At 66.6% G+C, this 16,865-nt stretch overlaps 5 protein-coding genes across 5 annotated transcripts; 2 read left to right on the forward strand and 3 right to left on the reverse strand.

The window, feature by feature from the left end:
• Positions 1-2,162: 2,162 nt before the first annotated feature.
• On the reverse strand, positions 2,163-2,714 carry EMIHUDRAFT_45985 (hypothetical protein; the record flags this gene model as incomplete). Its single annotated transcript, XM_005768963.1, has 1 exon — positions 2,163-2,714. A coding segment is annotated over one exon (552 nt), but the record flags the coding sequence as incomplete, so codon positions are not given.
• Positions 2,715-6,325: 3,611 nt separating this feature from the next.
• EMIHUDRAFT_445374 (hypothetical protein) lies at positions 6,326-7,762 on the forward strand. The gene is made up of 2 exons (XM_005768964.1): positions 6,326-7,098; positions 7,183-7,762. Exons 1-2 carry the CDS (start codon positions 6,353-6,355, stop codon positions 7,676-7,678), a joined length of 1,242 nt encoding a protein of 413 aa, XP_005769021.1. The 5' UTR covers positions 6,326-6,352; the 3' UTR covers positions 7,679-7,762.
• Positions 7,763-8,679: 917 nt separating this feature from the next.
• Positions 8,680-11,565, forward strand: EMIHUDRAFT_470402 (hypothetical protein; the record flags this gene model as incomplete). The annotated part of the gene is made up of 5 exons (XM_005768965.1): positions 8,680-9,558; positions 9,733-10,063; positions 10,249-10,625; positions 10,831-10,873; positions 11,096-11,565. The coding sequence occupies 5 exons, from the start codon at positions 8,680-8,682 to the stop codon at positions 11,410-11,412; spliced, it is 1,947 nt and encodes a 648-aa protein (XP_005769022.1). The 3' UTR covers positions 11,413-11,565.
• Positions 11,566-12,899: 1,334 nt separating this feature from the next.
• Positions 12,900-14,945, reverse strand: EMIHUDRAFT_244917 (hypothetical protein; the record flags this gene model as incomplete). The annotated part of the gene is made up of 5 exons (XM_005768966.1): positions 12,900-12,995; positions 13,113-13,214; positions 13,419-13,637; positions 13,898-14,083; positions 14,238-14,945. The coding sequence occupies 5 exons, from the start codon at positions 14,943-14,945 to the stop codon at positions 12,900-12,902; spliced, it is 1,311 nt and encodes a 436-aa protein (XP_005769023.1).
• Positions 14,946-15,041: 96 nt separating this feature from the next.
• Positions 15,042-16,534, reverse strand: EMIHUDRAFT_445376 (hypothetical protein). Its single transcript, XM_005768967.1, has one exon. It carries the CDS (start codon positions 16,463-16,465, stop codon positions 15,146-15,148), a length of 1,320 nt encoding a protein of 439 aa, XP_005769024.1. The 5' UTR covers positions 16,466-16,534; the 3' UTR covers positions 15,042-15,145.
• Between the last annotated feature and the right edge of the window lie 331 nt (positions 16,535-16,865).

Here is a 16,865-nt window from a genome sequence, read left to right on the forward strand (position 1 = left end):
GGGGGGAGGGTCGATGGGCGGGCGGTCTTGGTGGAGGTGGCCAGGGAGGGGGTTGCAGAGGCGGCGACAACGGAGGAGGTGGAGGAGAGGGGGGCGAGGGTGATGGTGAAGGTGGCGGCGACGGCTGTGGAGAGGGAGGCGGCGGAGGAGGCGGGGGGGTTGGTGTCGGCGGCCACGGATGAGGTAGCGGCGGTAACGGCGAAGGAGGGGGTGGGGGGGGTAACGGCGGCGGGGGGGGGAGCGGGAGATGGGGTGGCGGAGGAGGTGGAGGCAGGCGAGGCGGCGGCGGGGGTTGGCACGGGGGCGGCAGAGATGGGGAGGGGGGAGGGGGGGGGAATGAGGGAGAAGGAGAGAGAGAAAGAGGAGGAGAGAGAAAGAGGGCTGGGATGGGGGGGGGAGAGAGAGGAGGCAGGGGGGGGTTTGGAATGTCCGACTCCCGGGTGGAGACACTGCCCTTTGCAGGAGTCACGTGTCCCCAACGACCGGCAGTCGGTAATGAGGTTTGGTTGGTTGAGGAAGACGGCCCCCGGTTCCTGAAGCAGGGCAGAAATAAATAAAGGTTAGGGACGTCTCGGGCAGTTATCGCCGCGTTGAATCCCTCCGTCTGCAGGAACGATCTCCCACCGGTTATAATAACCGGCGGTAATCGATAGTCAAAGTTGGGCGCCGGAGAGCGATAGAGCGCCCGCCCATGCACTCCGCTTGTTGTGCAGCACCCGCGGCGCGCGCGCGCCGCGGTGTTGACCAACGACCGCACCACTGGAGGCCACCACGCCACTCGCGGCAATCCGCATCGAGGCCGCCCGTCGGTGCAGCGAGAGTACTGCGCACTGCTGGGTAGCGCCCAGAATGCAGGGAAGGCCTTGGCGCTTCTCGCCATCCAGACTGACTCGGCCACCGGCAAGCGAGCCGAGTGCGCGTTCCGAGCACGCGGCCCGGCACTTTCCCACAGGCCCGCCAGCCGCCGCGCAGCTCTGGAGAGGTAGCTGGCGTTGCGCTGCCCTGCTTGAAGCTGCTGTTGAGGCGCTGCACTGCTCAAAGCTGCCCCGTGCGCCGCCGCGAGCGCCGCGCCGTGGCCTCGTTCTCTGGAGAGCCCCAGCGCCACCCCTCGCGGCCACGCGCGCCGTTGCAGCAGCTCCGACCCCGCCACTCCGGCTCCCGAGCGCGCGGCGAGCAAGAGGAAGAGCACGCGCATGGGCCAAAATCAGTTCTGTGTCCGTTTTCAGTCAGATCCGTGTTTTTTTGGTCTTGCGGTACATCTCTCCGCTCGCCACCTCACGCTCCGCCGTCCGGCCATGGATGGTCCGATGGAGCTCGCCGAGCTCCATCGGACCATCCAACTCCGGTCACCGAGTCTGAACGCGCTCAGCCTCAGGAGGTACCAAACCGCGCGAATTCTGCACGCCTCGCTGCACCGCTGGCTTGACTGAATCAGGCAGCAGCAGGCTGCTGCTGCTGCCACAGCAGCAGTCTGCTGCGGCCCTAATACGCAAGTTGATGACTAGCAGCACTGCCGGGGGCATTCGAGCCGCCACAGCCGGTGTACGGCCGTGCACTGCCACCTGCCTGCGGCTACGCACAATGTGCGCTCGCATTGGATGAGCCCTGCTGATGGACCTGCGTCGCCTAGCTGCACGAGAGCAATGCCGCAGGCAGTGGCCGTGGCATACACTGCGAGCACACTTGGTGCAGCTGCGAGGTGCAGCAAGAGCACGTCGTTCCTGCCTCTGATGCCACTCTCGCGGCTTGCAGCGCGTCACTCGCGCATGCTCTCCAGGAGCTATGGCGGGCGCGTGTGTGGGGCTGTAGCCTGTGTTTGGCTGGTTCTACCCGTTTACTATCAGTATCATGTCCGGGCCACAAAAAATCGCACACGGGTAGCGGCTCAGGGGCCCAGTAAGTCGCGGAATCGCCAAATGTCACAACCTGCGCCACCCAGGGCGCTGGACCTAGTCTCCTCTCTACCTCAAAACACGACTCGACGCAATCGGCTCGACGCGGTCGCGCCGCTCCTCCCTCAGGAGCGCCTTGAGCTCGGGCGGCGCGCCCTTTTGCAGATCCGCGTCGCCACTGCCCGTCGTGATGGCTGCGCCGCCCTCGGCAAAGAGCGCCTCGCGCTCCTCGAGGCTGAGCATCGGCCTGTTGCCGCGCTCGCGGACAAAGATGAAGAGCGCATCGTCACCGCCGCGAGTGATGCGGCAGGTGGCGTCCAGGTAGGTCACGTCGTTGGCCGGCTGCGCTGCGTCCGGGTTCTGTCGGGTGACGACCACCTTGCGCAAAGGCGTCTCGAGCGGCTTCCCGAGGACGGCGTCGAGCCCAAAGGTAAGGCGTCGAAAGTCGACATCGACCCGGTTGCCGCGCTCGTTGCGCGTTCCCGCCGCGTTGAGCGTGCCGGGCGGCGCGAGCCGCACGTCGCCGATAACGAGTGTTGAGGCGCGCGCCAGCCCGAGCCTGTGCTCGACGAGGCCTTGGTTCTCGAACCTTCCGGTCTGCACGTCAACTGGCTGATAGGTCTTCCCGAGCACAAAGCCCAGTGGCAAACCAGTCGCAAGGTTCGTGATCTCGCGTCCATTGGAGTATACCAGCCTCCACGAGTCCGAGAGCCGCGGGTCCTTTGCGTTGTCGCGGGCGGCCTGCCGCTCGACGGCCGCGGCACGCGCCTCGATCTTTCTGGCAAGCGCCGGCGGCACGGTCGCGTTGGTGGCCGGAGCGCCGAACTCCATGCTCGGGATGAGCGCGAGAAGCTCCGCCGCAAGGCTGGCGGCAGGAAGCTGCTCGGCGGCGGACACGGGCCCAGTGATGGCGGCTTGCGGCGCGGACAGAAGCGCCCCACAGAGCGCGGATGCGAGTGCAGTTCTGCGAGACGTGGAGGTGGGCTGGCGCATGTTTCCGTGTTCGAGATGACTGCACTCGACTCTCGCGGCGGCCCGGCGGGGCGGTCGGGGCGAAGACAGAGTCGGGCGGCTGCGGGCGAGCGTCGGACCTCGTCGCGGCGCGGTGACCCCAAGCTCCTACTCTTTTTATGGCGCAAACAACATACCTAAAACAAATCGCAACACTTGGGTCAATCCAGCGAAATCAGATTCAAGCTGCCAACTCGAGGGAGGTGGGGGTCGCTGGCGATTGAGCGTGAAAGTGCCACCAGACTTCCGGCTCACTAGGATACGCGGCGATCGAAGGCGACACCAGCCGCATTAATCCAACAAGCGCACGCGCACACACGGCGGTAGGTAGGTAGGTAGGAAGGTGAAGAACAGTCAGGCTCGGACTGGACACCAACGCGGTATGGGTGGACGCAAGACAGATGATGACGACACGCACGAGCGACACACAGACACAAACAAGCTCACAAGACACACAGCCAGCGGGCTGCCACACACCCTGAGTAGGCGTACACATCACTCCAGGGCCACGCCCCTCCTGTCGCCCCCCCAGCACTCCAAGGTGCCAAGGGAACAAACAAGGGCACAACAAACAACAGACGACAGGAAGTGACGTGCGAGGCTAGAGCAGGCTTGCTCTACCTCTAGCAATCTCGCCGGCCGGCGAGGCACGGACGAGACCGTGTGTGGGGTCAGTGAGGTGTCTATGGTCGCCCTCCTCACGGGCTAGCCGCCAGCGGCTATCCCTATCTCGCACTCACTGGCGGTGACAATTCAATGTGTGAGTGTTTGCGAACAGAGGCACGTGTGCTAATTCTAGGCCGCACGTCGTGGCACTATGACGAAGGTAGACGTGCGGCTGCAGCGCGCCCGCCGCAGGCTCGGCGGTGCGCGCGTGTTAGCGATAAAGTTGCGGGTAGAGCCGTTCCCGACTTGTCGACGGCCGCCGCGCGCATTCGCGGCGGCAGCGGCCGGGGGCGGAGCGCGCGCATAGACAGTTGTTATGGCGCGGAATCTAGCGGCAGTCCCAACGGCGATCGAAGGCGACACCATACGTGCCCAAATAAAACGGCGGCGGGCGCTCCGAACGCGGACCCTGCATCCTCTCGCTGCACATATGCTGTCCCTCTGCGCGCTCGGCGCCGACGGCTCCTCCGACCCGCGTCGCCAGCTCAGCTTTGCCTCGCTGGCCGAGCTCCCCCCGCCGGCAACGCCGCCGCTGCGCACGCTGGGTATTCTGAACCTGGATGGCTACTACTACCCCACGCAGGTTGCTTCAGCCCCCTTCGCCGCTGCGCCCCTCCGTGGACCTCAAGAGTCCGCTCCCCTCTGAACACATACCCTCGCTAATGCCTCCCGAACCGTGTCCGGCGTCCCCGCGCAGCCTGGCGACGTGAACGACCTCCGGACATGGTGCCGCGTCAGCGAGAGCCTCGTGGATGACCCCGAGTACACGTGCGAGCTTCCGCTGCGACACGACGGTGGCACACCTTGCGACGGGGGCGCGACGTGCGACGAGTTTGGCGCCGCCTACGCCGTCATCGGCGATAAGGACGGGCAGTTCACCTTTCACGTTTCAGAGACTCCCACCAATGCGTGGAATGACGCAGACTTGATCTCGCCGCTCGAAAAGGCCGTCAAACACTTCCTCGAAGAGGACGACATCAAGGCCATCACGTGCAACGTGGGGTTCTGCGCCGAGCTGCAGCCGATGGTGCTGAACGTGACCGCCTCGATCCAGCAGGATCCAAGTTCAACGGCAAAGCTCAAGCCGATGTTGCTGGGCTCACCGGCCCTGCTTCCGGTCTTCACGGGAGTTTTCCGCGCCACCGGAGAGGACCATGACAAACTGCTCCTCCAGCCTGACGAGAGAATCCTGATCATCACCTCGTACTATCCCGCCCTCGATACAACACAACTCGACGCAATCATCCAGGACGTCGGGATCCGCTCGAACGTGCCGATTCCGACCGCCACGGACCTCGAGCACGCGCGGCTGCTCATCGAACAGTACTTCGGCATCAAGGCGCTGCCCGGCCAGGGCGATGCGGCTCTGAGCATCCTCAGGCAGCTCTACCGGCTGTATGACAGCTCGAAGCCTGACGAGCTCAACTCCCTCCTCTACCTGGCGAATCGGACCGTCGTCATTGGCTGGAACGACATGGAGGGCTACATCCCGGTAGACCAGGGCGGAGGGTTCCACAACGTCAACCTCACCCTCTCCAACTATTACAGCCTGGTGAACGACACCATCGCCAACATCACGAGGGACGGCTTCACCCTCAAGGCGCGCCTCTGTGCCAGTTGCAGCTGCTGCCAGCTCGGCCGCACAAGATGATGACAGCAGCGCTTTCTCGTAGGCGATCGTGATGGAGTCGACCGAGATGCCCGCGCACTCAAACAAGGTGCGGATGGACTTTGGCGTCCCGGTCTTTGACATCTCGACGGTGGGGCGGTGCGTGATGAGTGCCGCGGACACATTCCGCCCGATCGGCGTCAACGACCTCTTTCTGGCGCTCTTTCGCAACCCCGCTTTTCGCGATTGTATCACCCGTCTCTTTGACGCAAGCTTCATCGAGCCAAAGTTTGGCACCCAGGCGGACGGCACTTTGCTCTTCTATGAAGGGCTGCCGCAGGTGCGTCGCCGTCCCGCCCCCAGCTCCTGGTCACTGGCCTGCTGCAGCATCCCCACCCCGCTTACCCACACACTTGCGTCGTCTCCAGGATGTCGTTGATGCGCTCACGTGCACCGGGGGTCGCCCGCCCCTCCCCTCCAAGCCCATCGGCCGCCTGATGCAGAACTACGACCCCGGCTACGGGGCCAAGTTCCCGGTGGACCCGATTTGCTACCAGACACCCATCTGCAGGTGCCCGGGCACGACCACGCGAAATGAGGGATGTGCGGGCTGGTGCCCTGGCAGCGCCAACTGCGGTGGCGGCAGCTTCGGGAACCAGAACAACCAGAACGAGTCGGGCTATCCGTGCGGTGTGCGCGGCGAACTCTGCACCACCCTGCTCGATGTGCCGGTGCTGGAAAGCACCACCTTCAATGCAGACTCCGTGTACGCCTTCCAGTGCATGAACCCGAACGAGCCCACCAATGCATGAAAATCAGGTCGACTACTGAAGTGTGGTGCGGCCCGACGGGCGCGCTGCTTCGCCGCGTGCCGGATTCAACTACGTGGGCAGCATGTCTTGAGAGAGAGATTTTTAGCAATACCAAACAACTCTTTGTTGTCATGTCTTGTGCGTACCGGCAGGAAGGGCGGGGCTTTTTGCGGGGTATGGTATGGTAGCATCGCGCAACCCACCTCGAGACCATACCCCCCCGCCTGCTGACAGACCCAGCCTCCCGGCTGCCGGCCTGGGCGGTCAGGACGATACCCCCAAAGCCCCACCGTTTGCGACGCGAAAACCATACCCCCGGAAAAATCGAGAAAAAGTCGCGCGCGCCTGGCAACCAGTCGGCGATGCTCGATGTCGCTGCTCGAACATCGCTGCAGCCAAAGTACGACATCGTGCTGTACGGCGCCACCGGCTTCACCGGTCAGCTCGTCGCGGCCTACCTCCACTCCGTGCAAGACCTGCAGGGGCAGAAGTGGGCCATCGCCGGCCGCTCGCCCGCCAAGCTGGCCGCGCTGGCCACCAAGCTCGGCGCGGGCGTCAGCTCCATCGCCGCCGAGCTCACGGACGCCGCCGCCACCGCCGACCTGGTGTCCAGCACTCGCGCCGTCATCAACTGCGCCGGTCCCTTCTCGCAGCACCACGCGGAGGAGTTACTGGGTGAGTGCGCGAGGAGAGGTGTTCACTACTCCGACTTGGCCGGCGAGGGCTTTTGGCAGGCGGAAATGGCGGCCAAGTTCCACCAGGTCGCCGAGCGCAGCGGCGCCAAGATTGTGCTCGGCGGCGGCGTCGACTCCATCCCGAGCGACCTCGGCTGCATGCTCGCCATCGACGCGCTCCCAGGGGAGGGGGGTCCGATCCAGGCGCGCGCGGTGTACACCGAGTACACGGGGAGCTTCTCCGGGGGCACGCTCAACAGCGGCCGCGCGATGAGCCGCGCGCGCAACGAGGGCCGCGTCACGGCCGCGATGGAGGCGGACCCCTACCTGCTCGCCCCGGGCACGACCGGCGCGGACAGCGCCGTCGGCACCGCCGACGGCATGCCGGCGGGCTTTGGCTGGGGCCTCTCGCGGCGGCAGCCCTTCTTCATGGGGCGTGCGAGACGCCCCGCCGTTTGACCGCCGTGGTGTGTGGGGTGTCTGACGCTCCCCGCGCTACGCCCCCGCGCCTCGACCAGGCCGATCAACGCGCGCGTCGTGCGTCGCTCGCTGGCGCTGCGCGGCCTCGCGCAGCAGGTCTCCTACTCCGAGTGCTCGTCGGTCGGGCTCTGGCTGCGCCTCGGCTGGGTGTACGCGTCGCGCGGCCTCGGCTACTTCCGCGGCGAGCCGATCAACCTCTCGCCGCGCTCGGGCGAGGGCCCTCCCTCTTGGCTCCTCGAGGAGGGCGCATTCGCGGTGGAGGTGACGGCGACGGCGGCGAGCGGCGCGCAGGCGGTTGCGACCGTCGTGGGCAAGGGCGACCCGGGCTACGGCGCGACGGCTAAGATGTTGGCCGAGGTGGGGCTCTGCCTGAGTCTGGACGCGCACCCCTCTGCGGCGGGAGGCGTGCTCACGCCCTGGACCGGCTTGGGGGAGGCCCTGGCGGCGCGCCTGCGCCGGGCGGAGGGCGGCGCCTTTATGACGCTCGACGTCGCGCGGACACCGCGGGCGGGCGATGGGGCGGCGGTGCGATGAGCCGCATGAGTGCGATGAGCCGCGTCGAGAGAGAGAGAGTTTTGTGTTGTTCGCGTCGATAGACGATAGAGCCGTAGCAATTGGATTTGAGGCAGATGGCTCGTAGCTCGATCGCGAGCCGGTTAAAAAACAAAACAGGCATACAGTTGTAGTATAGGGTGAGACTGATGATGCTCCTTCGACTTAGGGAGAGCGGTTCAGCTGCTGGGCGGGCTTCAGGGTGGTGCTCACGCGTGAAAAGGATAAAGGAATCGACGCGATGTACAAAGCATACAACAAGAGGAGGGCGCGGCGACCTCAACGCTCAAAACCGACTATGGAGGACCCGTCACCAGACGACGCAGAGCAGACGACGGTGAGGCGGAGCAGACGCGCAGGGCGAGACGAGGGAGGGAGCAGGATGTTGCGGAGATCAGCAGGAGGATGTACGACGAGATTAGGAGCAGCAGGGACCCGAGGGACCATGTCGCATGTGGAAGCCGACGGCTAGTGCTAGTCCCCCATCGGGAGGACGACCCCGGCTAGTCGCCGACCACTGACACCCACAAAGAACCCTGCACAAAGACCGCAGGGCGGGGACCTGTTCCTTTTTACCCATCTCCTAGTAGAGGTGTCCGTTTTATTTATTTATTTGTAGCGCATACTACGGCAAGTCCGCGCGCCGTCTTGCCGCAGTCTAATCTTTCGTTTCGCCGAGGAAGAAGAATTTTAGTGCGAGGAAGAAGAAAGTTAGCCGCCAACAGACGAGCCGTTGCTTGCCGATCCTCCTCCTCCTGCTCCTCACTGTAGTTGTCCCACCCGTTGGCCGTTGCCGATGTCGCGTTCTCAGTTGTTGTCCTGTTTGATCTCTGTGCCTTCGTGCCTTCTCATTCTACATCTCACGGCGATGCTCCCCACCACCGCGCTCCTCCTCTGCGACTCGCACGCCGGTGTGACCTCTATGGCTCATCTTTCGTCCCTCTCGCCGAGGAAGAAGAAACCAAAAGGCCCGTTGCCGATCGATGTCGGCTCTGCTGTCTCTCCTCCTCCTCCTCCTCCCGCTCCTGCACACGGCCGCTCTCCGCTTATCGCGCCCGCTGCACCTTGGCGGCGGCCGCCTGCGCAAGGCGCCGCGCGCGCCGCGCGTCCGCTTCGCCGCCGCGGCCAGCGCTTCTGCGGGCGGCGACGAGGAGGGGCTGGCGGACCTCGGCTCGCTCGCGCCGGTGGGTGAGCTGCTCAAGCCGCTCGACCCGCAGCTGGTATCGGTGGTCGAGCAGGACCCGTCGGTCTTCACGCTGCCCGCCACGCAGGCCGGCGGCGGCGACCGCTTCGTCGAGCTCTTCCGCTCGTGCGCGCCGTACATCAAGATGCACCAGGGCCGGACGATCGTGCTGCACATCTCCTCGCTGGTGCTGGAGCACTCGTCGCTCTTCGAGGAGACGATGGTGGACCTCTCCATCCTCTCGCTCCTCGGCGTGCGCGTCGTCCTCGTCGTCGGGATGCACGGCCAGGTCGACGACGCCGTCCGTGCCGCGGGCGCCGAGCCGCAGATCGTGGGCGGGCGTCGCGTCTCGGACGCAAACACGCTGCGCGCGGTGCAGCAGGTGTCGGGCGAGGTGCGCGCGCGCGTCGAGGCCGCCCTCGCGCGCGGCCGCCACGCGCCTCCGGGCGGGAGCGAGCGAGGCGCGAGCAGCGCGCCGCGCCTCGGCGCTGGAGTGGACGTGGTGACGTCGAACGCCCTCTACTCGGCCCAGCCGGTGGGCGTGCTGAGCGGGGTGGACTTCAAGAGCACGGGCGAGGTGCGGCGCGTCGACGCCGACAAGATCCACGCCTACCTCGACGGTGGCGCCGTCGTGCTGCTCACCTCGCTCGGCTACTCTGCGTCGGGAGAGGTCTACAACGTGAGGCATGTCTCTCCGCACATCTCCGCACATCTCCCCATCTCTCGCTCGGCTACTCTGCGTCGGGAGAGGTCGACGACGTGAGACCTGCACCCAGCCCCGCCCAGGCGGGAGGTGCGGGCCGGGGTGGGCGGGTGACGCGCTCAGCCGGCTGGCCCGGCCGTGCGCCCTCAGGTTCCGGCGGTCGAGGTCGCGGCGCGCGCCGCCGGCGCGCTCAAGGCGTCGAAGCTCATCTACCTCACCGGCGCGCGGCTGGTGATGCACAGCCAGCTCGGCGGCGCGGGCGCGTCGGCCGTCCCCGTCGACCAGCGCCCGCTCGTCCAGTCGATGCGGCTCGCCGAGGCGAGGGAGCTGGTGCGCCACTGGGACGCGCGCTCGGAGGTCGCCGCGGCCCGCTTGCCCGAGGCGGCCGACCCCGCCGCCCGCTCGCGGTACGAGTCGGCAGAGTTTGTGGTCGGCGGCCTGTGCAAGCGGTGCGTCGAGGCGCTCTCGTCGGGCGTCAACCGTGCGCCGCCCCTGCCCGCCGCCGCCGCCGCCGCCGCGCGAGCCCCCGCCCTCCCGGCGAGCCTCCTCCGCCCTGCCGCGCGCCCTGACTCGAGCCTCGCGGCGGCCCCACGCCCAGGTGCGCACCAGTCCCCCCCCATCTCTCCCCATCTCTCCCCATCTCTCCCCATCTCTCCCCCTGCTCAGGCGCGCACCTGGTGCCCCCCGCCCCGGGCGCGCTGCTGCAGGAGCTGTACACGCTCGACGGCGCGGGGACGCTCATCGCGTACGACGTCTACGACGGCGGGCCGCCGCCGCCGCCTTCCCCGACCCCCTCCTCCTCTCCGCCCCGCCTCCCAACCCGACCACCGCCCAACCCCACCACCACCGCCCGCCCGCACCGCCGCCCGCACGCTGCAGGCATCCGCATCGCCACCGCGGCCGACGTGCCGGGCATCGCCGAGCTGACGGCGCCGCTCGAGGAGCAGGGCGTGCTCATCCCGCGGCCGCTGCACGAGCTCACGAGGGACGTGCACCAGGCGCCAGGCCGCCCGCGCTTCCCGCCCCAGGGGACTACCCAGACAGTGGGGTCTTGCGCGTCTGCGAGAGGCAGGCATCCAAGTCCTACTCGGGCATGGAACTCGGAGGCCCAGAGCTCACGCCGTAGAGAGACTCTGCAGCGTTGACGGCAGCAAGACTCCGAGGAGCAGAGGGCAGTCATGCGCAGGGTCTCGGAGAACGCACCCCCTCTCTTGTGCCGGCCCCACTGTGCGGCCGCCCCCGGCGCAGGGCTTCTACTACGTCCTCACGCGCGACGCCAACATCCTCGCCTGTGCGATGCTGAAGCGCTACGCACTCGACTGCGCGGAGCTTGGCACGCGCTCCCCACACGCCAGCCATCCCCCCCCAACCCCAACCCCCAACCCCACACAGTGTGCCATGCCCCAGCCCCTACCCCAACACAAGCCCAAAACTCCAGCCCGAACCCCAACCGAGCCCCTGCCCAACGGGCCCGCCCCACGCCTCGGTCGGCCACACTGCTTTTGCGGCGCAGGCTGCCTCGTCGTCTCGCCGCGCTACCGCAAGGAGGGCCGCGGCGACTCGATGCTCTCCTTCCTCGAGCGGACCGCCATCTCGGCGGGCGTCTCGCGCCTCTTTGCGCTCTCGACGCGAACCATGCAGTGGTTCACCGAGCGCGGGTTCGTCGAGGTGCCCGTCTCGGAGCTGCCGGAGCGGCGGCAGCGCACCATCAACCTCGCGCGCGGCTCCAAGGTCTTCATGAAGGGGCTCAACTCGCCGCGCGAGCTCGACGCAGAGGAGCTCTTCTGGGCGGCCGACGCGCCACAGAGCAGGCAGGCGCGCGGCGGGTAGGCTTCGGCTTACCGCAGCGCACGTGCGGGCCCGCCCAAACCGCAGCGCCAGGAGCGATCGCTCTCCCCGCGCGCGAAATACACGTATAGAGGACTCGCCGGAGCGAGAGAGTCGTTTGAAGCCTCAGTTGTGTACATTTCAAGCATACTGTTCACCTAGCCACCGGGCATGTCGAAAAAGAAAAAAAACAGGCGCCGGGGGGGACCGGGCCGCGGGCCGGCGGCCACTCGCGCGCGCGCGACATGGCGCCGCGCCCCCCGCCCCGACGCCGCGGCTCCCCGCGCACCCCCCGGACGCGCGGACCCCCCGCGCCTCGCTTCGTATGTCCCTATCGGCTAGTTCCATTTCACTGTGGCACAGCTCGCGTTACAAAACCTTGATTTTGACCATTTGCGCACTAATATGTCCCTCGCGGTGCCTTCCAGAGGCAGCTGCGACCCCGCCGAGTAGACGGCGGCACACAGCTGTCAGCTCACTGCTCAGCAGGCCGCTCCGAGCAGGTGGCGCGGTGTGTGCCACCGTCCACTCGGCTGGATCGCAGCTGCCTCTGCGCGTCCTGGGGAGGGACAATAGTGTCGCCGCCGGGGACGACTCGACGCCGCTGAGATCGGAGATCAAGCTCTGACAGGTCGCACGTCGCTCCTTTGACGCCGACGTGACTCACCCGTGCAGATCTCATCAGGACACGGTCTTCGGTCTCGACGCGCTCGGTACGACGCCTGCGACCCGTCTCCGGTCAAGTGGCACTATGCTCATCGCGCCTGCCAGCGCTGCCGTGCAGGCTGCCACGACAAGGTCGAGCACGCTTCTAACGCTCGCCGAGCCTTCCTTTCTATCCCATTACTCGACGGTAGGCAGCCTGGGAAAACGGCGCGCGGTCAGAGGCAAAGCCTACAAGGGGTGGTGGAACCACATATCACGGCTACTGCCGGCTCGACCCCACGATTCATAGCCTCGGAAGGCTGACTTTGCGGCACCATCATCGGACGATGTCGACGAGTTGGGACTTGGGTCGCTCTCGCGCCTCGCGGTAGCCAGATGACCTCTCTTCCTAGGAGCATCGGCCATGGCCGCAGGGAGCGCGGGGGAGGGCGCTGGAAGCAACACGGAGCTCCGTTGGAGACGCTAAGAACAAGATTAGCGTGTCAGAGACAGAGTGAAATGGAACTAGCCATCGCATCACTACCTCATCCTCAAAATCTCTTGGGGTCATGAAGCGGGCTGGGCGCGACATTCCGAGGAGTTGAGAGTTGTGCGCCTGTGTAGTGTGTTGCGCATATGTTTACGTCGTTCGTACTTTTACTGGTACTCTGCTGTACTAACCTCTATGCATATGTCTGTGCAGGTCGGTCACCAAGATTATGCCACGGACTCGCAGGCCCACTCGCCACACGCCGGGCAGATGAACTAGGTCCATAGAGCGTAGTTCGCAACGGCTCCGCCCTGAGACCGTCAGTCCGCAGCCGCGCGTCCGCCTCGCTCTCTGCTCACTCGTCGTCGTCGTCGCTCTCCTCTTTGTAGCTCTTTCCGGCGGCGGCGCGCTTGCGGCGTGACGACGACTCCTCGGGCTGCCAGCCATCCGACTCGTCGCCGTCGTCGCCGTCGTCGCAAGGCGTCTTGCGCTTGGGCTTGGCCGCCGCCCCCCGCGCGCTCCGGCCGGCGCCGCCGCCCCGCCCCGCCGGCTCCTCGAGCAGGAGGACCGCCTCTTCGCCGGCGTAGGCCGATGCCTCGAGCTGATGGATAAGGTCCGATGTCGAGTCGCCGCGCGGGGTGAGGCCGTTGGCCGCGCACACCGCCCGCAGCTGCGGCAGCGACATCGAGTGCAGGTTCGAGGGCAGTGCCGCCGCGGAAATCTTGCCGCCGCCGCCGCCGCCGCCGCCGCCGCCTGCGGCCGCGCGCCCGGCCGTCAGCATCTTCCGCCCCGAGGCGTGCGACGCCATCCTCGCGAGCATCTCCTCCTTCGTCCCGTCGGTCGCCAGTCCCCGCTCCTCGCACTGCTTCTTGACCTGCGTGTCGGTGAGCAGCCACGCCTGCGAGTCGTCGCCACCCAGAAACTGCCACACCGCCAGGTTCTGAGCCTCAGCCTGTGCATCCCTCGCCTCCGCCTTCTTCGCCCTCCTCTCGCCCGCCGCCGCGACCGCCGCCGCGTGTGCGGCGTGCGCCTTCTTGTCGGTGCAGCACCCCAAGTGCTCGGCGAGCTCCTCCCTGCTCACGCCCGGCGGAGGCTCGAAGCCGCAGCGCGGGCACGCGTCGAGCAGTCCGGCGACGAAGAGCTTCTCCCCCTGCGCGCGCCTCTCCGCCTCGGACGCGCCGCCCGTGCCCTTGCGCGCCGCGCGCGCGACACGCGCCGCCGCCGCCTCGCGCTGCTTGGCCTGCCGCTCCTGCTCCTTCCTCGCCTCCTGCCGCAGGTCGTCCTCCACCTGACCGAGAGAGGGCCGCGGCGTGGGGAGGCGGAGGCGGAGGCGGAGGCGGCGGAGGGACGCACCCGGGCCGGCACGTGGTAGAGCCAGAAGCCAAAGGTGCCGGAGCAGCGCGCGTTGCCGCAGGTGACCTGCCGGTGGTAGTCGCGGGGGTGGTACTCGAACGGCTTGCGGCAGAGCGGGCAGCGGTGCTCGGCGGTCATGCAGCCAAAGTCGCAGAGGCAGAGGGCGCAGCAGTACACTTTGAGGCCCTGCATCATGAAGTTGTAGTCTGTTGGGCGCGGCAGGAGGGGGGGGGCGGAAGCGGCGGTGTGAGGGCGAGAGCAGCCTTGGCAGTGGGAGGGCCGCTGATCCGAAGGCAGCAGGAGGGCGGAGAGAGGCTGGCGGCGCGCCGAAGTCCATGACGCCCGAGTCGGCGCTTCCCCACTGCGATTTGCACCGCGGGCAGAAGAGATGCGTCTTGAAGCAGCCGTCGTTGGAGCGAGAGATGGCGGTGTGTGCCCTCGCCGCGGCCTTGGCGGCCTGCGGCGGCGCCTCTGGCGCCGTGAGCACCTCAAAGGCGCGCACGAGGTGCTGGAACGCCTTGGTCGCCTGGCCCAGCTTGGGCAGCTTGTCGGGGTGGATGATGCGCGCGAGGCTGAGGTACGCCTTGCGCTGTGCGGCGAATGGCGTTGCGCGCGTGATTGCGGCGCCGAGCAGAGACAACACGCCCTCGGGGTTGCCGGCCTCGCCCAGCTCCAGCACCTGGAGGGCGAGACGCGTCGCCAGCTCGTCGGCATCCTCACCGCCGCCCCCTCCGCCGGCCGAGGAGCCAGCCTCGGCCGACGTCCCTCCGCCTTCAGACTTCAGCGCGTCGATGAGGCTCTGCATCAGTTCGTCGCGGGTGTTGATCGACAGATCGCACGGGAGGCCATGCGACGCGAGCGCCTTGCGGAACTCGGCCGCCTTGAGCGTGGTGGGGTTGCGGCCGTCGGGCAAGGCGTGCTTGTCGCCAGCGTCGCAGAGCTGCAGCCGGCGGACGAGATCCTCCTTCTCGCCCGCACCCGACTGAGCGCGCTCCTTGAGCTTGGCCTTTAGCTGCGCCACCTTGAGCTTGGAGTAGGCGTCGCTCATGCTTGGCGGTGAGCTTGCGCGCGGGGCAGACTGCTTTCTTTTTTGCTCAAAATCCTGCAGGTGGGGACCTCATCCCTCGTTTGGGCTGTCTGTTTTGTTTCTGACTGTTCTTCACTCAGGTCCGGCTACTCGCGTTAAGATCTCTTTCTCTCTCATCGGATTAGGTCCGGGGACTGCCACTGGACACAGGCGAGGAGTGCCTAGAACCTCCCAGACTTACGAAAGTCCTTTCCGGCGAAGATTGCGTTCGAGCCGAGGTCCTCCTCGATGCGGAGCAGCTGGTTGTACTTGCACAGCCGCTCGGAGCGGCACGGTGCGCCCGTCTTGAGGTGCCCGGTGCCGAGAGCAACCGTGAGGTCGGCGATGAAGGAGTCCTCCGTCTCGCCAGACCGATGGCTGACGAAAACTCCCCACTCCTGGTCAACGCAGAGCTTGTACGCCGCGATCGCCTCGCTGATGGTGCCGATCTGATTCACCTTGAGAAGCATCGCGTTGGTCGCCTTGCAGCTAATACCGCGCTCAACAATGGCGGGGTTGGTGCAGTACAGATCGTCGCCCACAATCTCGACCGCCCCGCCAAGGCGTGCAGTCAGTTTGGCGTGCGACTCAAAGTCGTTCTCATCGGCCGGGTCCTCGAGCAGTACGATGGGGTACTTGGAGGCCATCTCGACCCAGTAGGAGACCAGCTCATCCCCGCTCTTGATGCTCGCTGGCGTCTGCTCGCCCTCGGGCTTCTTGAAGTCAAGGTTGTACTTGCCCGAGGCCTTGTCGTAGGTCTCCGAGGAGGCCGGGTCGGAGCCGATCATGATCTTGCCCGTGTAGCCCGCCGCGTCGATGGCCTCGACGAGCAGCTTGAGCGCCTCCTCCGGCGAGTCTATGCGAGGCGCAAAGCCGCCCTCGTCGCCGACTGCGGTCGAGTCGAGCCCGTATTTCTTCTTTAGCAGACCCTTGAGCGTGTGGTACGTTTCCGAGCCGAGCTGCATCGCCTCCTTGAAGCTGCTGGCTCCAAGCGGGATCAGGAAGAACTCTTGGAATGGAAGGTAGTTGCCCGCGTGCACTCCTCCGTTGATGCAGTTGAAGCACGGCACCGGCATCACCATCGTCGGGCTGCCGGCGAGCCGGTTAAGGAAGACGTACAGGGGCTCCTTCCGGTGGGCGGCACCCGCCCGGCACGCAGCCATCGACACGCCGAGGATGGCGTTGGCGCCGAGCTTGCCCTTGTTGGGCGTGCCGTCGAGGTCCAGCATCACCTTGTCCAGCGCCGCCACGTCTTGCGCGTCCATGCCCATGATGGCTGGGCCGATGGTGCTGATGACGTTGTCGACGGCCGTGGCCACGCCCTTGCCCAGGTAGCGCGAGCCGCCGTCGCGGATCTCCATCGCCTCGTTCTCGCCGGTCGAAGCGCCGCTCGGGACGTCAGCGCGGAAGGTGCCATCGGCCGTCGTCAGCTCAACCTCCACTGTGGGATTGCCGCGGCTGTCGAGGATCTCGCGCGCGTGCACCTTCGTGATGGTTGCCATTGCGTCTGGAGCTGGGGCAGTGGACTGTTGGGCCACCGGCACAGTGAGGTGAGAGTGGGGCCGACCGACGGGCAGAAAGGAGTGTTGCAAGCTCTTCCAAGGTGCTAAAATTCGGCGTTTTGCGACGCGCTTTCTTTCTTTGAGAGCGCCTTCCAATAACTAAAAGCTGCTCCCTCGCCGTTTCTGTCCGCCGCGGAAGTTTTGCAGAGGCACTTGCTCGGGCGATTGCATGGCGTCCCGTGCACGCCCATCGACGATCAACGTCCCACCCTTGCCGGAGAAGCTGCGGCACGCTCCTCAATCACGGGAGCGGAGGTTGGGCCAGGCAAGCGCTACGCGAACAACACTGCGTTTGAAGCCGACCGCGCTGCGTGGGAGGAGGAGCGCAGGAGGCGCAGGC

This window comes from Emiliania huxleyi, assembly GCF_000372725.1.
Source record: "Emiliania huxleyi CCMP1516 unplaced genomic scaffold EMIHUscaffold_438, whole genome shotgun sequence".
NCBI classification, from domain to species: domain Eukaryota; phylum Haptophyta; order Isochrysidales; family Noelaerhabdaceae; genus Emiliania; species Emiliania huxleyi.

Excerpts from the sequence above, each read along its gene's own strand:
- EMIHUDRAFT_445374 (XM_005768964.1), top strand. The coding sequence starts at position 6,353 with ATGCTCGATGTCGCTGCTCGAACATCGCTGCAGCCAAAGTACGACATC. Across the intron at positions 7,099-7,182 it reads CGGCAGCCCTTCTTCATGGG|GCCGATCAACGCGCGCGTCG; the intron begins GCGTGCGAGACG and ends CGCCTCGACCAG.
- EMIHUDRAFT_445376 (XM_005768967.1), bottom strand. The coding sequence starts at position 16,465 with ATGGCAACCATCACGAAGGTGCACGCGCGCGAGATCCTCGACAGCCGC.